The sequence below is a fragment of the Nerophis lumbriciformis genome, linkage group LG06 (assembly GCF_033978685.3).
Source record: "Nerophis lumbriciformis linkage group LG06, RoL_Nlum_v2.1, whole genome shotgun sequence".
NCBI classification, from domain to species: domain Eukaryota; kingdom Metazoa; phylum Chordata; class Actinopteri; order Syngnathiformes; family Syngnathidae; genus Nerophis; species Nerophis lumbriciformis.
Genome location: NC_084553.2, coordinates 31,812,710 through 31,838,251, shown reverse-complemented (window position 1 = coordinate 31,838,251; position 25,542 = coordinate 31,812,710). Strand labels below are relative to the sequence as shown.

At 41.0% G+C, this 25,542-nt stretch overlaps 2 protein-coding genes across 2 annotated transcripts in view; both read right to left on the bottom strand.

Moving 5' to 3' along the window:
* Positions 1-132, bottom strand: part of LOC133608209 (stereocilin) — a 50,812-nt gene extending 50,680 nt beyond the window's left edge. The window contains exon 1 of the mRNA XM_061963414.2: positions 60-132. Within this exon, the coding sequence (XP_061819398.2) occupies positions 60-132 (73 nt within the window). The remainder of the gene's footprint in view (positions 1-59) is intronic.
* A 13,444-nt stretch (positions 133-13,576) lies between these two features.
* Positions 13,577-25,052, bottom strand: gas8 (growth arrest-specific 8). Its single transcript, XM_061964153.2, has 11 exons — positions 24,997-25,052; positions 24,827-24,922; positions 23,350-23,547; positions 22,012-22,212; positions 20,740-20,794; positions 17,539-17,744; positions 15,158-15,313; positions 14,991-15,071; positions 14,696-14,905; positions 14,533-14,598; positions 13,577-14,469 (listed from the first exon to the last, which is right to left on the bottom strand). Exons 1-11 carry the CDS (start codon positions 24,997-24,999, stop codon positions 14,383-14,385), a joined length of 1,359 nt encoding a protein of 452 aa, XP_061820137.2. The 5' UTR covers positions 25,000-25,052; the 3' UTR covers positions 13,577-14,382.
* Positions 25,053-25,542: the final 490 nt, after the last annotated feature.

The window sequence follows — 25,542 nt, the reverse complement described above, 5'->3', positions numbered from 1 at the left end:
GAAATATGTAAAGCTGTTAAAAACAGAACAAAATAGATATATATTATGAATGCACTAACCTGTTTTCTCAGAGGATCCTTGTCCGAGTAAAATAGCACAAAATAGGATGCATGTGGAATGAAGAACGGCCATGCTTGGCCTTTTGTCTGCAGTCCTCATTTCATTCGGTAAATCACAGTCGCATCTTTCCCTTCATCATCTTTTTGCTTTTGATTCGCTGATAAGATGATCTTGAGGCATGAGATAGAGAGACATGCTACGCCTTAATAATGACAAGCTACCATATCATTGTACCATCTACAGTCCTAGTCAGCCTCAAATTTTGAGGCTTCCCTACATCACAGATTTTTAAAAACAAATTCTGCATATTTGTGGCCTAAATTAAGTGTTAAATTCAATCTTATTTATGTTTTATACGTATTACAATGCAGTATGTGTCTTATTTTTCTAATATTATGTCACGGCAGTGGATTAAGACTGTGTTTCTTAACCATAGGGTCGGGGCCCATTGCTGGGCCGCGAGCGCCTCCTAGTGGGCCAAAAATAGAGCAACCTCAGCGTTACAAAATTTAGGATATAAATTTACAAAGCAAATGAGAAGACATACAAATACACTAAGACACAAAAAGAAAACAAAAAATTTATAAAATCAACATTTCTATTAATATTAATAATATCAATGAAAGTTGTTAATGATGGTTTTTTTCATCTAAAAATGTTTTCTTAAAAAAATATATAAATAGTTTTTCTTTCAATCCATTCTCGCAAATGTGAATTGATTCAGAGTTAAAATTGCAATTTGGAGCACCCTTAGTATGTAGGTTGCTAGATTGGGTGAAAAAGTGGAAAGATGAATATATGGCTATTATTTTATGTTTCAAGGACTCTATGTTAAAAACAAACAGTATGTAGAAAGTCATAAACCATTTTTAATGTTCGAACTATGAAAATATTTGATATTGTAATATAATAATAATCCTACTTCACAGAAATTAATCAACCACTGCCAGGCCTGAACCCAATTAGCTGCGATAGACGAGAGACGACTGCATTAATGTTCTTAGTATAATTCACTGGTCCTGGCAGGTAGCCAGCCTGGTAAACGGTATTCTTTACTGTCGTCGTTCCTGCACCTGGCTTTAGAAAATGTGTTTAAATTGCTTTTGCTTCAAGGCTGGTAATGACAGGTTGCCTTTCAAAATCCATTTGATTTTGAAATGAAATGCACTACACTTTTCTAGACTGACATTACAAGATGAAAAACAAGCTGGGTACCTTTGTACCTATTAGCATTACATGCAGTACAGATTATGCACTTTAACACCTTAATCCTTGAAATATGAAAAACATATTTTCAAATTTTAAGTGGGCTTTGACTTATAAAGTGCAAAAATGTGCACATACTGTAGATAGAGGCACTTTACTAGAGAAATAAGCTTGCTTACTTAGTCAAGATAGCGCATGATATGTTGAAAAGGGGAAGAAGAAAAAGGGGAGAGGAATGACACACAACTCTTAAGTGTCTACATTGGAACAACATCAAGACAAGACATGATCTGATTCTAGTAGAAATGGGTATTTGACTAGTCAATCGATCAGTATCTCTTTAATGGCGTAGGACAAACTATCTCTGAATGTTCTTTTCTGATGTTTGCTCCAATTCTTACTCAGGAATATTTTGCCACTTGGAGGAGTTGTGCCCTTATTGGAGGTTAGCATGAATGTAGCATATATAACATGGATGATGTCTTGATAGGGCTCCACAATTCATCAAATTTTAATCACAATTACGATTTTGGCTGTCACGTCTAAATGAGGGTGATCGGCAATATTAACATTTAAAGATTAGGCTTCGCTGCATATCAAATCAAACACTCTCACAGCTGCGACGCAGAACAGCAACTGAGGCTCGTCTTGAAGACCTTGATGTGGCTCCCACCCACGCCAGAGACCATTGTTTGTGGGCCCAGAGCTCCAAGATCACACCGACCGCCTCGCCTCATGGAGCTCTAACCAAACTTTTCCTAGGCTGCTGCTTCCGTTGAGAATTCGGCATAGATTAAAGACCACACCGCTGTTATTAAACGGCAACAGGTGTGGACGCCACCACAACACTCTGCTCGGCTTCTCTCTCAGGAGTCGCAGTAGAAGGATTAACGGCTAGCCATCGTCCTAAACAGAGTTTGGAGACACTTTTCCATGGAGTGCAAACACTGGCGTGATGCATTTCCTATTGGAATTGATGCACCCCCTGCATCTGTGAATCCTGGGAATGTGCAAATGTAATTGCGCATTGAATACAATTGTTTCACTAAATAACACCCTATTTTTGTATTTAGTTATTTAATAGACATGTTTCAAACTACAAATGATCAAATGTATGGTTAGATCAAGCAGGGTTGTGTCCAATTGAGGACGTGCGGGCTGTTTTTTTATGGTCCTGAAAAAACCCAATCAAAAATGGATAACTAGGGAAAAGCATCCATCCATCGATTCATTTTCTACCGTTTGTCCCTTACGGGATCGCGGGGGGTGCTGGAGACTATCTCAGCTGCATTCGAGCGGAAAGCGGGGTACACCCTGGACAAGTCGCCACCTCATCGCAGGGCCAACACAGATAGACAGACAACATTCACACTCACATTCACACACTAGGTACAATTTAGTGTTGCCATTCAACCTATCCCCAGGTGCATGTCTTTGGAGGTGGGAGGAAGCCGGAGTACCCCGGAGGGAACCCCCGCAGTCACGGGGAGAACATGCAAACTCCACACAGAAAGATCCCGAGCCCAGGATCGAACCCAGGACCTTCGTATTGTGAGGCACATGCACGAACCCTTGTGCACAAAAATTATATTTTGGATGGATAATGTATATTTGGTGTTTGGTTTATTTATTTATTCGACTATTTCATTACAAATTACATGACGACGTCACCTTCAAAACCCCCCGCCACCCTCACCCACGGGATCCAATTACTGCAAATAATAAATAATCGTGATTAATAATTGGGATTTCCATATTGGTAAAAAAATAATGGGAGTTATTATTTTGGCCACACATACTTCAACTACAACACCGAAATAGTGGTGGATCTGAGAATGAGGGAGGCACCAGCCCCTGTTTCTATCCGGGGGGCGGGGTCGATGTGAACATTGTTGAAGATTATAAATACCTGGGAGTTCACATAGACAATAAACTGGACTGGCCTAAGAACACACAGGTCGTCTAGAAGAAGGGCCTGAGGTGGTTGAGGTCCTTTAACATCTGCAGGACGATGCTGAGGATGTTTTATGAGTCTGTGGTGGTCAGTGCAATCCTGTTTGCTGTGGCAGAAGGCTGAAGGTTGCGGACTTAAACAGACTCCAACTGATGTGCAAGGCCAGTGACATTGTTGCGGGGGAGCTGGACTCTCTGACGACAGCGTCAAAGAGAAGGATGCTGTCGACGGTGCGTAGCATCTTGGACAATGTCCCAAACCCACTCTACCAAGTGCCACCACGATGCAAAACAGAACGCCACAGAAGGTCATTCCTGCCTGTGGCCATCAAACTTTACAACGCATCACTTTAAGAGTCTTGGACACTAGTCTATTAAGCTGGACATATTTATTAACTGCGCAATCTTTCCACTACACTTTTATGTTTAAGACGGGCAATACCTGTTTCACACAGCTCATCTGGTTAAATCATCATATAAATATTGTCTCTCTTAAGATAATGAGGGCCGCTGTGTTGTGGTTTCGGACATGTTACATAACACACCGGTGATTTTAGTCTCTGTGTACGCCTGCAACCGCTCGCCACGTCATTGCGTTAAGCACTCTGCTGACTCGACGCACAATTCTTTTTAAATAGAAACTTGCGGCTCCGCCGAGTCATAACAGTTGGATACAAGATGTTTTGCGGTGTCTACAATTGGAGAAGCTTAGGTTCTCGCAGAAAGGATTTGTGACATCTTTCCATAAAACTTGGGGCCCCCTCCTAGACCTTATTAGGGACAAGCTTGTCATCACCCCAAGCAATGTGAGTGGCACAATTTAGGCAGAGTTAACCGTTGGAGAAAGACCCCCCGACCTCCCTTTCCTTGTGTTTTACTTATTTTATTTACTTTTATTTTATTTTATATATTTGTATTATTATTATTATTATTTAATTGATTTATTTTATTTTACCTTATTTATTCATTTATTTATTTTTAATATACTGTGTTAGATTGAATCTGTTTGCATATATTCTTTTGTGTTTATATCTGATATAGGCACTAGGGGACAATTACCTGGGGAACTGAGTGGGTGGGTACTGAAAGGGTGATGAAGGTCTGTAATAGATCTTGGGTTTATTATGTTTCATATCTTAAAATGTGCAGATGCCTCAACGTTGCCATGAGACACTATACTGTACTGTCTGCAAAATTCAATAAAAGTATTTTGGAAAAAATATATATATATTGTCTCTCTTGTACATATCATAGTAGTCCTACTTTGTAACTTTTGTTTATTGTATTGCTAATTTTACTATCTTTTTTTAAATTTCCTAATACTGTATACGTGAAAATCAATGATAACACCCGAATATCCCCCGGGGATTAATAAAGTAAACATGTAGCCCTATGTTTTGTTGTGCACTAATTGGCTGCTGATTGCAAGACATGATTAAACAGTTCCACACAATCAAACAGATTCCATACAGTTAATTATTGTGGCCATGCCTAGTTTCTACACAGGGGGTTAACCAGGCTCCTCTAAAATGCATTCATTTTCTGTTCTTATTTTTGCTGTGATGTTTTCTAAATATGTGTGAAAGCACCTTGTAGTATTTTTTTATCTGTAGATCCTTTGTATTAATTATGATCAAGTCAAATCTATTAATACAGGTAGTCGCTAGTGCACTTAAATATTTGGATAAACAATCATGTTGGAATATCAAAAACATTACAACTGCCGACACAAGCAATAAAGTTTAAAAATCCGCAAACCTTGTTTGTGTTGTGTGTTAGAAATATTTGAAATAGAAAGAACTCACCCATGTCTTGAGTTCTTGAAGTGCAAAGTTTCTTCCATTGAGGTATCAACATCTATGAGCTGGCCTCTGTCTGAGTACACCTTCTCTGTTACACCACCACACTCGCTTTCTTTCGTCTTCTCTCCAACTCCCTCCCATTGGTGCAGGTGTTAATTGCAGGTAGCCATCTTGGTTGACTTCTTTATTCCCACGGCATGATGGATTTTGGAGAATGTACATAAACATGTCTTTAAAATGTGAATTTTTGTTTGGTTAGTCTATGCTGGATAAAGATTATAAGGTCAGGTTATAAGAAGATCACAGCACAGGTTAAATCTGGATGGATTTAATCTGACTCAGGACATCCATCCTTGTCTGAAGTCTCCCAGCGACTAATTCTTTATTGAGCTGTCTGTCAGCAGTGGCTCGCCTTGAGAGTTGGGCTTTGTTGGGGGTGTAGACTTACTGAGTGGTCCTTGGCCAGCAGGATTGAGCAGGCTGTCACCGCTTGGACTCAGTTCTCGCTTGCCCAGACAGCCTTACAATTGAGGCCTGTGCAAAAGGTAAGAGCAGCCGGCTCCCCTGAGTCCGAAAGCCCGCAAGCCCCCGAAACACAAGAGGCCTGAGTAAAAGGACCCCCCCCTTGCTCGACCTGCTGTAGCTGCATGATACTGTGATGCTCAGGGACAATAACTTCCTCCTTTATTATTAATACTAAAAGGAACAGCAATCGCTCAATGCAACCGAGCTCATTTGACTGCAGGAATATTCAATGTGCAACTAGATCCACCCTCCACTGAGCTCCACTAGCAACGAGATGTTGAGATTGGAATCCTTGGGTTCATTCCAAGGTTTTTGGTCCCAGTGATGTCAACCTGATCATCACTGTATTTATGACACATGACTAATTGAAGGATCTTCAAAGGACTTGTGTGATAAAGTGACTGCTGTGATCTAATGTGTACCATATCCTTGGAGTGTCTAAATGACTTAGGAAACATGCAGTTTTACTAAAACATGAATAGCCAACTGCTAGTGAAGAAATACTTTATTCATGACATCTACAGAGGTGAAATTAGGCTATTAGGCCAATCAGCCTCATTTTGAAGCTATGGCAAGAATTTAAAAAATAAAATTTAATTGAGACTGTATTAAATTCCACTTAACTTCCATTAATTTCAATTGAGTTTTAAAACGGGGAGTCAAATTGCAATTTAAATTCAAACTGAAATTCATTGTAATTCTAATTGATGAACGTGATGTATTCAGAATCATGCACTTTACTGTATATTCCATACATATATTTAATGGAAATATAATTACTATGAACCTCATATAGACATGTGTCCACTTTCTTATATTCAGACACGTTTTAGGTATAATACAGTGGTATCAAACTCGCGGCCAGCGGGCTCATATTTAGTGGCCCTTTGCTTAACTTCCTAGTTTCCTGTGAGAAAGAACACTAAATACAACTGGAACGGTGCAGACACAAAAATTATAGCACAACAAACATAACAAGCAACTTCCTGTAAGCATCTAAAGTGTCTTTGATCATCTCCAGGGAAACTCAACATAGTTAAAATAGAAAATTGTTATATTCAATTTTACATGTATTATGACTTAGAAGACTTCTATGGAAATACAAGAACCGAGACTCAGATTTCCCTCGCCCGGACGCGGGTCACCGGGGCCCCCCTCTGGAGCCAGGCCTGGAGTTGGGGCACGATGGCGAGCGCCTGGTGGCCGGGCCTGTCCCCATGGGGCCCGGCCGGGCACAGCCCGAAGAGGCAACGTGGGTCCCCCCTCCAATGGGCTCACCACCCATAGCAGGGGCCATAGAGGTCAGGTGCAATGTGAGCTGGGCGGAAGCCGACGGCAGGGCACTTGCCCTCCGCCTTCGGGTGGGGGGAGGGTCCTGACTGTTGTTTGCGCTTACGCGCCAAACAGCAGCTCAGAGTACCCACCCTTTTTGGATTCACTCGAGGGAGTACTTGAGAGTGCTCCCCCGGGTGATTCCCTCGTTCTACTGGGGGACTTCAACGCTCATATTGGCAACGACAGTGAAACCTGGAGAGGCGTGATTGGGAAGAATGGCCGCCCGGATCTGAACCCGAGTGGTGTTTTGTTATTGGACTTTTATGCCCGTCACAGATTGTCCATAACAAACACCATGTTCAAGCATAAGGCTGTCCGTACAGTATGTGCACTTGGCACCAGGACACCCTAGACCGCAGTTCCATGATCGACTTTGTCGTTGTGTCATTGGATTTGCGGCTTCATGTTTTAGACACTCGGGTGAAGAGAAGGGCGGAGCTTTCTACCGATCACCACCTGGTGGTGAGTTGGCTGTGATGGTGGGGGAGGATGCCGGACAGACCTGGCAGGCCCAAACGCATTGTGAGGGTTTGCTGGGAACGTCTGGCAGAGTCTCCTGTCAGAGAGAGTTTCAATTCCCACCTCCGGAAGAACTTTGAACATGTCACGAAGGAGGTGCTGGACATTGAGTCCGAGTTAACCATGTTCCGCACCTCTATTGTCGAGGCGGCTGATTGGAGCTGTGGCTGCAAGGTAGTTTGTGCCTGTCGTGGCGATAATCCTAGAACCCGTTGGTGGACACCGGCGGTGAGGGATGCCGTCAAGCTGAAGAAGGAGTCCTATCGGGTTCTTTTGGCTCATAGGACTCCTGAGGCAGCGGACAAGTACCGACAGGCCAAGCGGTGTGTGGCTTCAGCGGTCGCGGAGGCAAAAACTCGGACATGGGATGAGTTCGGGGAAGCCATGGAAAACGACTTCCGGACAGCTTCGAAGCGATTCTGGACCACCATCCGCCGCCTCAGGAAGGGGAAGCACTGCACTATCAACACCGTGTATGGTGAGGATGGTGTTCTGCTGACCTCGACTGCGGATGTTGTGGATCGGTGGAGGGAATACTTCGAAGACCTCCTCAATCCCACCAACACGTCTTCCTATGAGGAAGCAATGCCTGGGGAATCTGTGGTCTGCTCTCCTATTTCTGGGGATGAGGTTGCTGAGGTAGTTAAAAAGCTCCTCGGTGGCAAGGCCCCGGGGGTAGATGAGACCCGCCCGGAGTTCCTTAAGGCTCTGGATGCTGCGGGGCTGTCTTGGTTGACAAGACTCTGCAGCATCGCGTGGACATCGGGGGCGGTATCTCTGGATTGGCTTGGTGGTTCCTCTCTTTAAAAAGGGAACCGGAGGGTGTGTTCTAACTATCGTGGGATCACATTCCTCTGCCTTCCCGGTAAGGTCTATTCAGGTGTACTGGAGAGGAGGCTACGCCGGATTCAGGAGGAACAGTGTGGTTTTCGTCCTGGTCGTGGAACTGTGGAGCAGCTCTATACTCTCGGCAGGGTCCTTGAGGGTGCATGGGAGTTTGCCCAACCAGTCTACATGTGCTTTGTGAACTTGGAGAAGGCATTCGACCGTGTCCCTCGGGAAGTCCTGTGGGGAGTGCTCAAAGAGTATGGGGTATAGGACTGTCTGATAGTGGGCGGTCCGTTCCCTGTATGATCAGTGTCAGAGCTTGGTCCGCATTGCCGGCAGTAAGTCGGACACATTTCCAGTGAGGGTTGGACTCCGCCAAGGCTGCCCTTTGTCACCGATTCTGTTCATAACCTTAATGGACAGAATTTCTAGGCGCAGTCAAGGCGTTGAGGGGATCCGGTTTGGTGGCTGCAGGATTAGGTCTCTGCTTTTTGCAGATGATGTGGTCCTGATGGCTTCATCTGGCCAGGATCTTCAGCTCTCACTGGATCGGTTCGCAGCCGAGTGTGTAGCGACTGGGATGTGAATCAGCACCTCCAAGTCCGAGTCCATGGTTCTCGCCCGGAAAAGGGTGGAGTGCCATCTCCGGGTTGGGGAGGAGATCTTGCCCCAAGTGGAGGAGTTCAAATACCTCGGAGTCTTGTTCATGAGTGAGGGAAGAGTGGATCGTGATATCGACAGGTGGATCGGTGCGGCGTCTTCAGTAATGCGGACGCTGTATCGATCCGTTGTGGTGAAGAAGGAAGGCAAAGCTCTCAATTTACCGGTCGATCTACGTTCCCATCCTCACCTATGGTCATGAGCTTTGGGTTATGACCAAAAGGACAAGATCACGGGTACAAGCGGCCGAAATGAGTTTCCTCCACCGGGTGGCGGGGCTCTCCCTTAGAGATAGATATGTGGGCTTTGTACCGAGGATGTCGTTGTGGCTTGTGCAGCCCTTTGAGACACTTGTGATTTAGGGCTATATAAATAAACATTGATTGATTGATTGATTGATTGAGATAGGGTGAGAAGCTCTGCCATCCGGGGGAAGTTCAAAGTAAAGCCGCTGCTCCTCCACATCAAGAGGAGCCAGATGAGGTGGTTCGGGCATCTGCCGTTCGGGATGCCACACGAATGCCTCCCTGGGGAGGTGTTTAGGGCACGTCCGACCGGTAGGAGGCCACGGGGAAGACCCAGAACACGTTGGGAAGACTATGTCTCCCGGCTGGCCTGGGAACGCCTCGGGAAACCCGGGAAGAGCTGGACGGAGTGGCTGGGGAGAGGAAAGTCTGGGCTTCCCTGCTTAGGCTGCTGCCCCCGCGACCCGACCTCGGATAAGCGGAAGAAGATGGATGGATGGCTGGATGACTTAGTGGTGCATTCCATTAAACTTGGAAGTTGGAAGTCGGAGCTGGGAATGACATCGCAGCCGAGTTATAAGCCTTACAGTTACGAATTCGGGAATTCAAGATGGCAACATCCACGAAAGCTATTCTTGCACTTGCCTTATCTGAATATAAAAAACATATGGAAAAAAATATGTACTCCTTCTGCAACCTTCGAATTAAATACATTTTTAAACACATTTCCAATATTACATCGGTACATCTGATTTAGTCCAACAAATATAGTCCAAAGTGCTGATAACGGATATTACAAAAGCATCTATCTTCCGACTTTCCGGGTAGGAAATCTGACCATAGAGGAGCATTTCAGTTGAAACTTGAAAATTCCAACTTCCCAGTGCAAATGTAACACAACATAAGGCATACAATAAGTCAAGGTCACTTGAGCTGCTAGAAATAGTTAAACTCAATTTACATATTTTAATCACATGAATAAATGTTTTGAGACCCCTGATATAATAGATGGAACGTTTTTTTCCTATGTACACATTGCAGTTTGATTACAGAAATAGTAGGGGTGTCGGGGGGATATATTATATTTACTTCATTTTTTTTAACTTCCTGCCAATCATCGTCTGGCCACAAATCACCCACGGTACATTTTTTAAATTGGCCTGCGGCATATTATAAATACTGTATTAAATTCAACACATCCTGCATTTCAACATTACAAAGAAGGATGAGAACAGGTCTAGTCAACTGGCGGCCCGCAGGCCACATCTGGCCCACCAAAGCTTTTGATTTGGCCAGCCGAACATCACCCAAAGAGGCTTGATGAAACCATTAAAACTAGGGTTGATCATGTATGCAGTACTCCCGCCACCCCACAGGGGGCAATAGCGAGACATGTGTCACAGTGGAAAAAAAACCTCTAAATAAATAGCAAAAATTTGACTTTTAACGACTGGACAACAAAGTAGTATTGTTCTACCCGGAGCAAGTGCTCAAGTCATTGTTTTCTGCCGGACCTTTTAAGCAAACACATTGATTCAGACACGCAGCAACAACGGTTGAAATCCCAACGTGTAAGCTTCATCCCCAAACTCGGTCAAACATTTGTAAGTAGACATAATTTGTGCATAAAGATATTTAGTTTGTTTTGTATTAATATTGCTGACTTTGTGAAGTCTTCTGTATTCATAATGGACACTATGTAAAATACACAATGGACAGTATACTTTTATTTTATGTTTATAGTTTCAGTCTTACAAACCTAAATGAAGGAATAAGTGTAAATAAATAAAACTAAGGAAGGAAAATAATTTAAAAGAAGGAACATCAATCTTCAACAAAAACTGGAGCTTCTTTTTCTTCATACTGTGTACAAGCTGGCAACGAGTGGCAATGGCAGAATCATTCATTTATTACCGAGGCAGTGTGAAAGTCAATGTGTTTACTTTGCAATTAAGTAAACACAGTCTCAAAGAAATGTAACCTGTGGAGGCACTTTCTGACAAAACATCGGCATTGTGATGTCCGACCCCTGAGCCTTTGGGCTCTTGAAACTGTGGCCCTCTTCATTATAAAGTTGAATAGCCCTAGCTTATAATGTCCTGCCCCATTACACTGATGAAGTAATAATATGTTAGCTGATTTTTTGTCAATAATACAATAAATATAAGATTGTGTATAACAATATTTGGTATATAATTACAAGTGACTAAGCGCATTATTGTTAGTTATTAGTATCAAAACATTTTTTACATTTTGACCTTTTTTTTTTTTTTGACAATATGCTGCGGGCCAAACAAACTCTAGCTTCAGGGCCGCAATTGGCCCGTGGGCCACACTTTGGACACCCTCGCTTTTGAAGCTAATTCATGTTTTTTTCTTCTAAGCTTGATGAGTCAATATTGGAATTTCTATGCCTACCTGGTAATCATCAATGTTTTTACGAAGTGAAAATACTGTACATCAAAACTGAATGATGCCACTTTGGTATTCTCTATCCTTTGTACACCAAACACACTAAAACATGTATTTTCCCCTTCAGTGTTGCTCTAATCCAGGGCTATTCAACTTTATAATGAAGAGGGCCGCAGTTTCAAGAGCCCAAGGGCTCAGGGGTCGGACATCAAAATGTAGATGATTTGTCAGAAAGTGTCTCCGCAGGTTACATTTCCTTGAGACTGTATTTACTTAATTGCAAAGTAAACACATTAACTTTCACACTGCACTGTTAATAAATTAATGATTCTGCCCACCACTCGTTTCTAGCGTGTGCAGCTAGTTAACAATATGAAGAAAAAGAAGCTCCAGTTTTTGTTGAGGATTGATGTTCCTTCTTTTGAGTTATTTTCCTTCTTTAGTTTTATTTTTTTACACTTCTTCCTTCATTTAGGTTTGTAAGACTGAAAAGATCAACATAAAATGAACATAAGCATAACGTCCATTTTGTATTTTATATAATGTCCTTTGTGTATTTTAGATGAATTAAATGGAAGGTTTAGTGTTAATATATTCACACAACAAACCACAAATGTTTACACATATAGAAATTACACAACATTAACAAACCAAACATTGTATGTGATTTATCACTATCAGCGTTGCCGCTCTCTACTGGTCAAATTTAGAACTACATATAATAAACGAGTGTTGATCGGCAGAGTTACTCTTAGACAAAAATCAACACAACCCAGAATACAAAATACATCACGAAGTCATCAATTTCAATACAAAACAAACTACGGTAAATATCTTTATGCACAAATTATATCTACTTACAAATGTTTTACCAAGTTCGGGGATTAAGTTTACACGCTGGGATTTCCAGCATTGTTGCTGCTTGTCTAGATCAATGTGTCCGTGGCTTAAAAGGTCCACCAGAAAACAATGACTCGAGCACTTGCTCGGTGTAGAACATTCCTACTTCGCTGTCCGGTCGTTGTTAAGTCAGATTTTTGCAATTTATTCTCTGTTGGCCCTGCGATGAGATGGCGACTTGTCCAGGGTGTACCCTGCCTTCCGCCCGAGTGTGGCTGGGATAGGCTGCAGCACCTCCGCGACCCAGAGAGGGACAAACGGTAGAAAATGGATGGATGTATGAATTTAGATTTTTTTTTCCAGGGTTGAACGAGTAGTGTTCTTCTACTCACCCCACTGCTGCTTCACTGTGACATATATGCCTCGATGTTCCCCCCTGCGGGGTGGCAGGAATACTGCATACATGATCAACCCTAGTTTTAATGGTTTCATCAAGCCTATTTGGGTGATGTTCGGCGGGCCAAATGAAAAGCTTTGGCGGGCCACCATTTGAATAAACCTGTGATACGCTATAAAAATAAAGTTTAACTAGATTTGACTTGTCAAAGTAGCTGAAATAGTGATGAAAGTTGGAGACTCTGGTTTTTCAGAATTCACCTAACATGCATTTATTTTCATTTTGTTTCCTTTCCAACACAACAAACCAAAATTACTCCCAATCTACAAAATCCAAACAAAATACCATCTACAAATACTGTCATCTGAAAAAACAATAGCAATATAAAAAAAAAAAATCAAACAAAGAAACACTGTGTGTGTCCAAAAAGGAGCAGGAAGAAGCAAATCTTATAATTACCTACCCCAACAATCAGATAAAATAACCTGATACTTGTTTTGGTTCACCTGTGTATCATAGGGAGGCTGCAGGTGAAACTCAAAACATTTGAATATCATGCAAAGTTTATTTCAGAAATTAGATTTACAAGGTGAAACTAATATATGACATAGGTTCATGCAACTCAAGATATTTCAAGTCTTATTTTGATATAATCTTAAAGATTATGGCTTACAGTTTATAAAAACAGTGATCATCAAAACTACAACAAATTAAAGGCTTGACATATCTCACTTCGCATGTAATGAGTTTACATTACATTTTAGTTGTAATTTTCAAGTTGAATTGCTGACATGAACTTTTGCACAATATTCTAATTATTTGAGTTTCACCTGTAATTACAGCCATGAATACTCACATTAATAAACCCATTCATCATTTCATCAAATGTAGTTTATATAAATGCATTACACCCTGGAGATTGTTTATCTCCTCCTTGTTGTACCTATTTAAAAACATGTTTTTTGTATTTCTTTTTAAATTAAATTAAATTTGATTTCCTCTTCTAATTGATTTAACTGAGTCACACCACAAAGCGATGGCATTTACAGCTACGGCTGTAGGCAACCTCCTGACGTAGTTGTACCTGCTCCACAAGAGGGCAGTAGCTGCATTAAAAGTGTCATGAGTGATGCGAGTACAGTGGCTTTATCTTCTTTTGTTTGTGCTTCACATGTTTAATTTGCTACTCAGCTGTTGGTTTGACACTCATGTGTGTTACATTTACTGTACTGTAGTTTGCAATATACTCATCAGTGGTAATGATGTTGAGTAGTTTTCTCCTTATCGATATTACAACATTTGCTGTGTGGCTGCAATACACTTGTCAATGTGGTCATAGAGAATCTTTCAACTTTCTCCTGCATCCCAAATCATTAATATTAAAGGTCTATGTATTTTGCCAATAATAACATTGCTTCATTAGCGCCTCCTTTTAATTAGCGCTGCATACGCTTGCACTTAAAGCAAATAACTTATAAGAAACAAAGAATTATAGTAGTTACATTCAACTTATTAAGTCAGCAAGAGGCAAATCGGCAGGCCAAGACTGTGCCTTTTGGTGAATTGAGGCTTGTCACACAGCCAATAATTGATTGCAAAATCAAGAATACGTTACACAAAGTTGCTCCACAGGGACACCGAGAGTCAATTGCTTTGTCTCAAAGTTGAGCAGTAAATCCTGACGAGCCTGCCAAAAAGAAGTCATTTCAATATGACATCATGACTTATTTAGGTTGAATGCAACACTAACCTTGGAAATTTGATCGATTTTACGCTGTAGATCATTAATGGACTTATTGCTGGAGTCTATCATGTCCTGTCAGAGGAAAAAATATATAAATATTCTGTTTAAGTGCGACAGAGTACATGTTTTGACAATTTTACTGGCGCTTAAAAGGTGTTGATTTCAGTACCTCCACTCTTTTTGTGGCCTCGCTCAGTGCAGTTGGGTCCACGTTGGAGACCAAGATTACGGAGGAGATCTTCACTTCTGCCGCGTCTAAGCTGTCCGTCAGGTCTTTGACTTTCTCCTCCAGCTTCACGTTCTTCTTGTTATCTTCCTGTTGAAAGCGCTGAACATTCTGACTCAGGCTCTTGTGCAGCTCGTCTCTCGCCTGCTGAAGCTGAAGAAATATTCAGCACAGGCCTACAAGGTCACTGACTTACTGGATTGGCCTTGAATGCAACACTAATTTTATTTAGTTTTACCGTGCTGAATTTCTGCTGCAGTTGCTCTAATTTCAGTTTCTGATCATGCAGCGCTTTTTCTTTGATCTTTTCAATGGGGTCCTGTTGAAAGGCTTAAGATCAAGCCACTGGTAACAACACATAAAGCTTCTATGTATTATTAAATATCCATACAAAATAAACACAACCTCTTTCCTTATGGGGTTCTTCATTTTTCTCTGAACCTCAGAATTTTTCTCCTGGGCCTCAAAGAGTAGCTTAGTGAGGGTCTTGTGTTCTGGTACAACCCTGGCCAAGTTCTTCTCCTTTTCCTTTTGTTTTGTCTTCAGGTCTTCTATTTGTTTCTAGGGGATAAACCGTGAGGATTAAAAGGTTAATTAAGGTGGTCAATTGTTTATTGGTGAACAAACGATACGCTCAAGTTAAAGCCTTATTTTATTTAATACTAATATTTCAAGGAGACGTTGTAGTTGATTCTGTTAAAAAAAAAATATGACCACAAAATTAGGTACACCTAGTCCATGGGTCCTCTATTACATCAATTACAATAGTCCAAGGTCGAGAACATTGATTCTCAAACTATGGTACGGGGGCTACATCTAATGGTACGCCAAAAAAATCACTTGATTAAATGTTCAAACACAGTGTTACTGTTCAAACCGTGTGTAATGTTACAGTGGCCAAAATATTAAACATACTTGTTAAATAAAACCTCTGCATTGTTTGTAGTAAATACTTTGGCCTACTACACTAGTGTGTTTTAATGTTGGTCATGATGGTGGTACTTGAAGAGCCAAGTGTTTTCTGAGGTGGTACTTGGTGAAACAAAGTTGAGAACCACTGGTCTAGAATATTTCTTACTTCTTTTTTTTTTTTACATTTATAGCAGTATGTATGTATGTCTAAACATTTGTGGTATCCTACTGACGTTTACATTCTTTGCTATCAATGTTGTTGTAACTTGTAAACTGAGCTATAGTAAGGTCCAGAAGTATTTGGAGAGTGACATTTTTTTTTATTATTTTACCTTTACAGCATACGCATTGTTAAACAACCACAACGGATCTGACATAATAAATCCATAAACAATTGAAGTGTAGAGTTTCAGCTTCAGTTAAAAGGTTAATTACAACTACATATACATTATGTGGATAACATCCATTTCATTTTTTCAACAGAAACAAATCTCAATATATTAATTATGTTTAATACTCATAATTTAATGATGCCCATGGGCTTCATTTACTGCAAATGATTTACATCTACGTGTTAAATGTGTCAATGTCAATATGTCAATGTGTTTGGGCACACAATGCTTTCTTTCACCTGTAGCTTTTAGCGTCCCTTCACTGGCTCCCTGTGCGTTATCGAATCAAATTTAAACTCCTTTTATTTGTTTTTAAATGTCCAAACAACCTCGCGCCAACCTATCTCTCCGACCTCCTTCAGCCTTACTGCCCCACCCGATCCCTAAGATCAGCCGATCAGCTGCTACTGACGGTCCCTGACACAAGGCTGAAGTTTAGAGGTGACAGAGCTTTTGCCGTTGCTGCTCCCAAGCTCTGGAACGACCTACCGCTGAGTGTTAGACAAGCCTCCTCTCTTCCTATTTTTAAATCTCTCTTAAAAACATACTTTTATTCCATGGCTTTTAACACTGAGTGATATCCATCCTGCAATGGTGCCCCATAATACACCTGCTGTGAACCTGTTTTTATGTTTTATTTATTCTATTTTATTTTCATTTATTTTTTATCGTGTTCTGTTTGTGTTGTGTTGTGTTTGCTCGATACTCGTATTATCTTTTAACCTGCCCATTGTACAGCACTTTGGCTACCCCAGTGGTAAATTTTAAATGTGCTTTATAAATAAAGTTGATTTCATTTGATTTGATTTATTCCTAAATGGTAAATGACATTATTTTGTTATAGCTTTTAAATTATTTAAATTGCATGCTGATTTAATTACTGATTGATTTCTAAATCATTGTGTTGGTGCTGTCCTGGCAGAAAACATTTTAAAAAACTGTCATTTTCCAAATATTTGTGGACCTTACAGTCGCTGAGTTTACAGAAACGGTGGTTGTAATTTGAAGCACCAGTGAAAGTTTTGGACATACTTATCACTATAAATGAGGTGTTCTAAAACTTTTGATTGATAGTGTAGTGTGTATATGATGTTGTGTAGAACTGCAGTGAGTTATCATAATGAGGTATTTCTAATATCATGGTTACCTCAGGTGCAGGGCCTAACCTAAGGGGGAGCCCTCAACATTCCCCCGTCAAATATGGGTGGGGACCCTTGGGCTTCAGCCCAGGTAAGCCCGAGCATTAAGATATCCCTGCTTATGTGGAAACCACTGAGTGTGATGCAGTACATTTCTTCACCACTGCAACCACATCACAGACAGTGGCCTACTCTTTTTCAATATTATCACGGCAAAGGAAGTTAGATCCAGCTCTTGGATCATGCAGGTGTACCTAATGGCAGTGTCAGGTAACTGTAATAAACCCACAATCTAAACGTAATAAGTTACAAATGTCACTTCGATATGTTCCGAGTACCTCACCTTCAGTGACTCAGTGAGATCCAAATCTTGCTCCACGTTTTTCTTCAGAAGAACACGTGCGTCATCAAATATGCTGTGGTGGTCTCTGTTCACAGCGCTGATGTGACTGTTGCACTGATGCTCTCGCTCGCTCACTTCCTTTTTCCTCATGTTGTCCAGTTCCTGTTGCAACAGCTCCAGCTGTTCCTTGTACTGGGCCTCCGTTTCTACTCCAAAGGGTTTACAGAATGATGGAAGGGCGTAAACAAGACCAATTCACAGGACTCACAGGCACTCTGTAGTAGACCTGTCTGCTCCCACAATGACACACTATCTTTAGAGATCATTATTTTAGCAGTTGTAATACAATCAGTCCCTCCAGGATTTCGCAGGCTTTTTTTGAGATTGTTAAAGTTAAAGTTAAAGTACCACTGATAGCCACACACAATAGGTGTGGTGAAATTACTCTCTGCGTTTGACCCATCCCCTTGTTCCACCCCCTGGGAGGTGAGGGGAGCAGTGAGCAGCAGCGGTGGCCGCTCAGGATTCATTTTGGTGATTTAACCCCCAATTCCAACCCAATAAAGTTGCGACAAAAGTTGCAATGTTTTGAGTTACATTTTTTCCAATAATGTTTGATCAAACTTGTGATTTTATGAAAGTTGTTATCAAAGTTTTAAGTGTTTCTTGTAACCTTAAGCCTCAAAAAGCACAGGTCTAGACCTCCACCCCAGATCACACCTCACTCCTACCCACTTCTCCAAAGTGGCCTGGCTCAGGGTGGAGGACAGAGTAAAACAACTTGCACTGAGCCTAGTCTATAAAATCCGCTACACCTCCCTGATACCGAAGTACATGTCAAACTACTTCCTTAACGAAAATGACCGCCATAACCACAACACCAGGGGGAGCTCCACTAACCACGTTAAACCCAGATTCCAATCTAACAAAGGTCTTAACTCATTCTCTTTCTATGCCACATCAATGTGGAATGCACTCCCAACAGGTGTAAAAGAAAGGGCATCTGTATCCTCCTTCAAAACCGCACTAAAAGAACACCTCCAGGCAACTTCAACCCTAAACTAACACCCTCCCTTCCTCATCATACCTCTTTGGATTGTAAATAATCAAATGTAAACAATCAAATGTAGTCACTTTTTCTTATAATTTCTGATCTCTCTCTCTCTGTGTCCACTACTTGCTGTACATATCCTACCAAGTCAGGCCTACACTGTTCCAATGTCAATTTCTTTGATGATGCAATTGTTGATGACTGAAGTGTTGATACCAACCAAACTTAACCCCCCCCCCTCCCTCCATATACCACACCCCAGATTGTAAATAATGTAAATAATTCAATTTATATACTCTGATGATTATCTTGTGTGATGACTGTATTATGAAAATAGTATATATCTGTATCATGAATGGATCCCGACTTAAACAAGTTGAAAAACTTATTCGGGCGTTACCATTTAGTGGTCAATTGTACGGAATATGTACTTCACTGTGCAATCTACTAATAAAAGTTTCAATCAATCAATCAATCAAAGGTGTGCAACAAAAATGTAGGGAAAAAAATACTGTATTGATGTTTTACTCATTATATACCACAAAGACTTAAAAGTAGACATTAGATACCAGTGAAACTACATACTTAGACTTCATTGTCAAATTAATTGACTGTTTTAATTAACCATAACTAGTAATGGTAAGTAATAGTTATAAAAATGACTAATAAGAGTAATTAATTTTAATCACAGAAATTAACACCTTGCAACTAGTGGACAAAAAGCGGACATTCATGCTTTTTTTTTTTTTTTTTTCTTAAAAAGCGTTTGTCCATCTTAAACATTCACTAATGTTCCAACACATTTACCCCCGCACGTTAACAGCATTTAAGAACTGTTGAGCGCAATCTATAGCGGTACTTTTCTTTGGTAAATGAGAAACGATAAGAGATTATCATCACACTTCAACATCTCTGTCATCTGAGTGCTGCCTCTTTGCTTGGTCAGCATTGCAAATGAGAATATGTTTTTAAATGCCTTACCCTGGATAAATAAAAAGTTTAAATGAATACATAACTACATGTAAACTAAGAAGTCAGGATGCCAGTGTATTGTTAAATGTTTGTATATTACATTACCCAGAAGGCTTAGCACTGTAGACAGGAAACAGAAGTAGACATTATTAACCGTATCCACTCGGCATCTATTGCACCGGTCACCCAGGTGGGGGTCCCCATATCTGCGGTGCCTTCCAAGGTTTCTCGTTGTTCCCATTGGGTTGAATTTTTCTTGCCCTGATGTGGGATCTGAGCCAAGGATGTTGTTGTGGCTTGTGCAGCCCTTTGAGACATTTGTGATTAAGAGCTGTATAGGTAAACTTTGATGGATTAATTGATTGATTAATGGCTATATTAGCAACAAAGAGTTGATGTTGTAACACGTTGATGTTCCTTGCTTTGTTTGCGCAAAAAAAAAATGTTTTGATTACAGCAGACGTGCGCCTTTGAGGGCCGCTCAGGGACATATTTGATTGGGGAAAATTACACTGACTGGCCAAAACGTGTGAGGAAGTTGCAGGCTTTGGACAAAGTTACATAATTTGCAGAGATTGGTTCAATTTGTGTGAATTGGCGCGAACGCGACATAGCTCATTCTTAGGGGGACTCTAGGCTACAATTAAAAATGATGGTAGACATTTTCCTGCATCTGCATTGTTTTCACCATAGCATTACTCTTATTGATAGTTATCCTTATAGCGTTCTGTCATAACCCTTTTGGTACTGTAGGTGCTCCTGCTTCCAGTGCTGGATTCTCTTACATCTGCTATAATTGTTAGCAGTAATACTGTTGATAGTTATGCTATAACTAAATACTGATTGCTATCACTACAGCAGTATTGTTTTTGTATTCCTCCTTATACCTGCTTTCTGTCCGTCACATCTGTCTCTGTATCTCAACCAAACTTGATGGAGGGTGATCTAGCTCCACAAGACTACTCTCTCACTCTCTCTCTCTAACTCGGTCTCTCTATTTAAATCCAATTGTTTCAAACAAGACAGCCTTGATACCGTTCGAGGTTTTCCTTGATTCTGTCACCAAATACTTGTTGAGTTGCTTTAGTTAATCAATAAAGAGTGTGGTTCTAGACCTGTGTAAACTGAGAGATGATGTGTGTTCTGAATTTGTGCAATACTTGACATTAGAGGTTTACCTGCTAGTTTATTCTCAAAGCTCTTTTTTGTTTCCATCACTTCTTCATTGTGTCCCTGTTGAGATTAGACAGACTTAAATATTAGCATCCCATGGCTTGATAACTATTTCCTCAAAATACACTGCATGGCCAAAAAAAATGACCACCCGGAGTCAACTAACAAATATCGGTAAGATTCTTCCATTGGCTGATTATGTTTCAGATGGCAACATGTCATTTAACCCTAACTATGCAGTGACTGAGTCACTTATCATTTGTTAAAATGTCAAGACATATCCTGTGGCCGTGTAAAAAAAATTCTAAGGACAGAAATATTGGCATGCATCAAACATGAGAAGTGTGAAGCGACTGGGATGAGAATCAGCACCTCCAAGTCCGAGTCCATGGTTCTCTCCCGGAAAAGGGTGGAGTGCCATCTCCGGGTTGGGGAGGAGATCTTGCCCCAAGTGGAGGAGTTCAAGTACCTTGGAGTCTTGTTCACGAGTGAGGGAAGAGTGGATCGTGAGATCGACAGGCGAACGCGGACGCTGTATCGCTCCGTTGTGGTGAAGAAGGAGCTGAGCTGTAAGGCAAAGCTCTCAATTTACCGGTCGATCTACGTTCCCATCCTCACCTATGGTCATGAGCTTTGGGTTATGACCCAAAGGACAAGATCAGGGGTACAAGCGGCCGGAATGAGTTTCCTCCGCCGGGTGGCGGGGCTCTCCCTTAGAGATAGGGTGAGAAGCTCTGTCATCCGGGGGGATCTCAAAGTAAAACCGCTGCTCCTCCACATCGAGAGGAGCCAGATGAGGTGGTCCGGCCATCTGGTCAGGATGCCACCTGGTCAGGATGCACGTCCGACCGGTAGGAGGCCACGGGGAAGACCCAGGATACGTTGGGAAGACTATGTCTCCCGGCTATGTCTCCCCAGCCACTTTAACTGGACAAAGTGGCTGGGGAGAGGGAAGTTTGGGCTTCCCTGCTTAGGCTGCTGCCCCCGCGACCCGACCTCGGATAAGCGGAAGAAGATGGATGGATGGATGGATCAAACATGAGAAAACATGCAAGGAAATAGCTGAAGATACTAAAATCGGGTTTAAAACGGTCTTATGTTGTTGTTTTTTTAAGTGGAGGACAGTTGGGCAGCGGTCCGAATCTCCATGCAAGACAACTGTGGATAGAATGATGTGAAAAGGATGCCATATTGAATGTGTAATCAAAGTTAGAGGCGGTCCAACATTTTTAAATTATTTTTACGGCCCGGCAGTGTATACATACATGCATCCCCACCTGCTCCAGGTTGCCGATGAGGTATTCGATGTCAAGCTCATGTGTGTCCAACCTGATGGCGGCCATCCTCCTGTGAAGGTCGCTCTCCAGTCGGGCTTGTTCTTTTTGCATCTCCTCAATGGACGCTAGACTGTCTGCTTTCAGCTCGGAGATGTTGTTGTGGTGCTCACACAACAGGTGCTTCATCTTCTGCTTATACACCTGACCACACAAAAAGTTGCACAGAATAACAACATGTTCATTAGTGTGGCTGTAGTTGATGGCAATGGAGAACTCTACGGTGGTGTGTTAAGAGCTGTGTCTAAGTTAATTGTTTTTAGTAGTCAGCAAAAATTTGAGTTACAAACATCCCTCCATTAGTTGGTGTAGCAAATGTCACAATGAACCCCGTAATATCCATCCAAAACATCTGCTTTAACACGCTAGCATTAGCTTGTAGGTAGAGATGGACATAACTCTGTATTCCAACCATGGGAACAAAGAAAGTGAATGGGAAGAATAGTGCTGAGAATTTTTTTTATAAAAATCAAAATAAAATCAAATAGAATAAATATGACATGTGAGTGTGAATGTTGTCTGTCTATCTGTGTTGGCCCTGCGATGAGGTGGCGACTTGTCCAGGGTGTACCCCTCCTTCCGCCCAAATGCAGCTGAGATAGGCTCCAGCACCCCCGCGACCCCGAGCGGGACAAGCGTTAGAAAATGGATGGATGGATGGATGGATGACCCAGCATGTCGCCAACTTGGTAAAGTAGTTGGAGCGTATCACTGCTTGTCTGCACCATACTGAAGCAGAATGAGTCCAACGACAGCCAAGAATGTTGAAATAATATTAAAACAGCAGACATTTATCCATGAAAATATGGATACGCTGCTGATTGTGTTTGATGGAGAAGCAGCTGGACAGAGATACCGTAGAAGTCCACTCTACAAAGTAAATGCTGTACATTATTATTACATTACTTCATAAAACTTAGTTTTAGTACAATCTACTGTATTGTTTTTCATATATATATATATATATATATATATATATATAAATATATATATATATATATATATATATATATTTTTTTTTTTTTTTTTTTTTTTTTTTTTTTTTAATCTAGAAGTGTGTTTTTCTTTTTAAAAGGCTTGTTACAATCATGGTGTCATTGGGGGAAAAGCACTAATTAAATGTATTTCAATGGGAGACGTTGATATGAAATACAAGTGTTTTGAGTTAAGAGCTCTGTCACAGAACCAATCAAGCTCGTATTTGAGGCACTACTGTACTTTGGGCATGATTATCTTCATAAGACCATTATTTTTGATGAGGACCTGAGAGCAGTTTCCTACCTTGATTTCTACCAGGTGGCGCCCCTCATCCTCCTCTATCTTCTTTTCTATGTTTCTGAGCTGGGCAGTGACCTCCTCCAGGTGCTTCTTTGTCACATCCCAAAAGGAGTGGATCTTATCTCGCTCTAGCTGGAAGTAGTTCCTCTCTTCCCGCTCTCTGTCCAGCTCTTCTCGCAGGACAACAATGTGCTCAATCATCTGAAAATCAGAAATATTTCATACGGTTTTCATAGCACACATAATCTTCATTGCCACCACATTGGGTACCTTAAAACATCCATCCATCCATTTCCTACCGCTTGTCCCTCTCACAGTGGTTCTAAAACTTTTTTTTAACCAAGTACCACCTCAGAAAACACTTGGCTCTCCAAGTACCACCATTAATGACCAACATTAAAATACAGTAGCATAGTAGGCCTTAGTATTCAATAAAAACAACATTTAATTTAACAAGAATTTTTAATATTTTTGGCCACTGTAACGTTACACACAGTTTGACCCGTAACATTGTGTTTAAATAAAGGGAAATTAAACACTGTTCTTAAAGTGATTATTTGGCGTACCACTAGATCAGGGGTCGGCAACCCAAAATGTTGAAAGAGCCATATTGGACCAAAAGTACAAAAACAAATCTGTCTGGAGCCTCAAAAAATTAAAAGTCATATTACATACAGATAGTGTGTCATGAGATATAAATTGAATTAAGAGGACTTAAAGGAAACTAAATGAGCTCAAATATACCTACAAATGAGGCATAATGATGCAATATGTACATATAGCTAGCCTAACTAGCATGTTAGCATCGATTAGCTTGCAGTCATGCAGTGACTAAATATGTCTGATTAGCACTCCACACAAGTCGATAACATCAACAAAACTCACCTTTGTGCATTCATGCACAACGTTAAGTTTGGTGGACAAAATGAGACAGAAAAAGAAGTGGCATAAAACACGTCCTAGAAAGTCGGAGAAAGTTATACATGTAAACAAACTACGTGAGTTCAAGGACCGCCAAAATTAGTAGGACAAAACGGCGCTCGCCAAATACTCGAATCAGTGAAGCATGTTTAATATAAACAGTGCGCTTTATAACAATTAGCGATGTTTGTGTCATGTTTGTCCTCCTACAGAAACTATATTAACACAAAAAATATATTTTTCCCCCCTCCATTTTTCATACATTTTTGAAAAAGCTCCAGAGAGCCACTAGGGCGGCGCTAAAGAGCCGCATGCGGCTCTAGAGCCGCGGGTTGCCGACCCCCGCACTAGATAGAGCCCACGTACCACAGTTTGAATATCTAGTGAGAGCCAAATAACTGATAATCATTGTAGCTTTTGTTTGCAATGGTGTACAACTACAGACTATTTGTAATGGTCTACCACGCAGAGAAAGTTGGTTACAGCGAGGCCGGCTTGTCTTGTTTGTCTTCACAACATGAGAAGCGTCACTTTTCAGTCATGTTTGAAATATTCTGACCTGCTCTTTGGAAAGCTCCTCCTTGGTGAGGCCATCTATGAGTGCAGCAGGCTTAGCCTTGGCAGACCTTTTACCCGATACCTTCTTTTTAGGAGGCTGGACAAAGTTTTAATACAAGGATAATTCTAGTATTTGGTCTTAAACAGGAAATAAAAAATAAACATGCTCACCATTGTTTGTATGTAGTTTACAGATATCAGCAGAAGAGCGCAAACTCCAACCTTCTCCAAACACTTGTTGCCATAGCAACATGAGCAAGCAGCTCCTTGGCTTTTTATTTTATTTTATTTTGTGTAGCTTCCAAGTCCCCCACTAGAGAGCAGTAGATGATAGGCCATTGACACATGGCCATGCCCAACTTGTAATGCAAATCATTATTTTGGGTCTTTATTAAAATGTATTTAATAATTGATTTATTGAATAACAAGTTAGTAGTATGTTAAAAGAAGATAACTACAATAAATAATTCTATACACTTTGAGAGTCCACATTTCAGTGTAATCTTTCATTCTCATGGATGAATTTGGAAGAGGTAAAGACAATCTTTTCAATTGTTTTATTAGTTCTTTAAATAAACAACTATTTTTTTTAAAACACATACTTACACAATCTAAGATAAAATTGGATTTGTTAGGGGTCTGACACAGGAGTAAGTCTTCCATCCAGATGAGAGACACAGTTAGCTGGAGACCGAAAGACACGACGTAACGGAGATA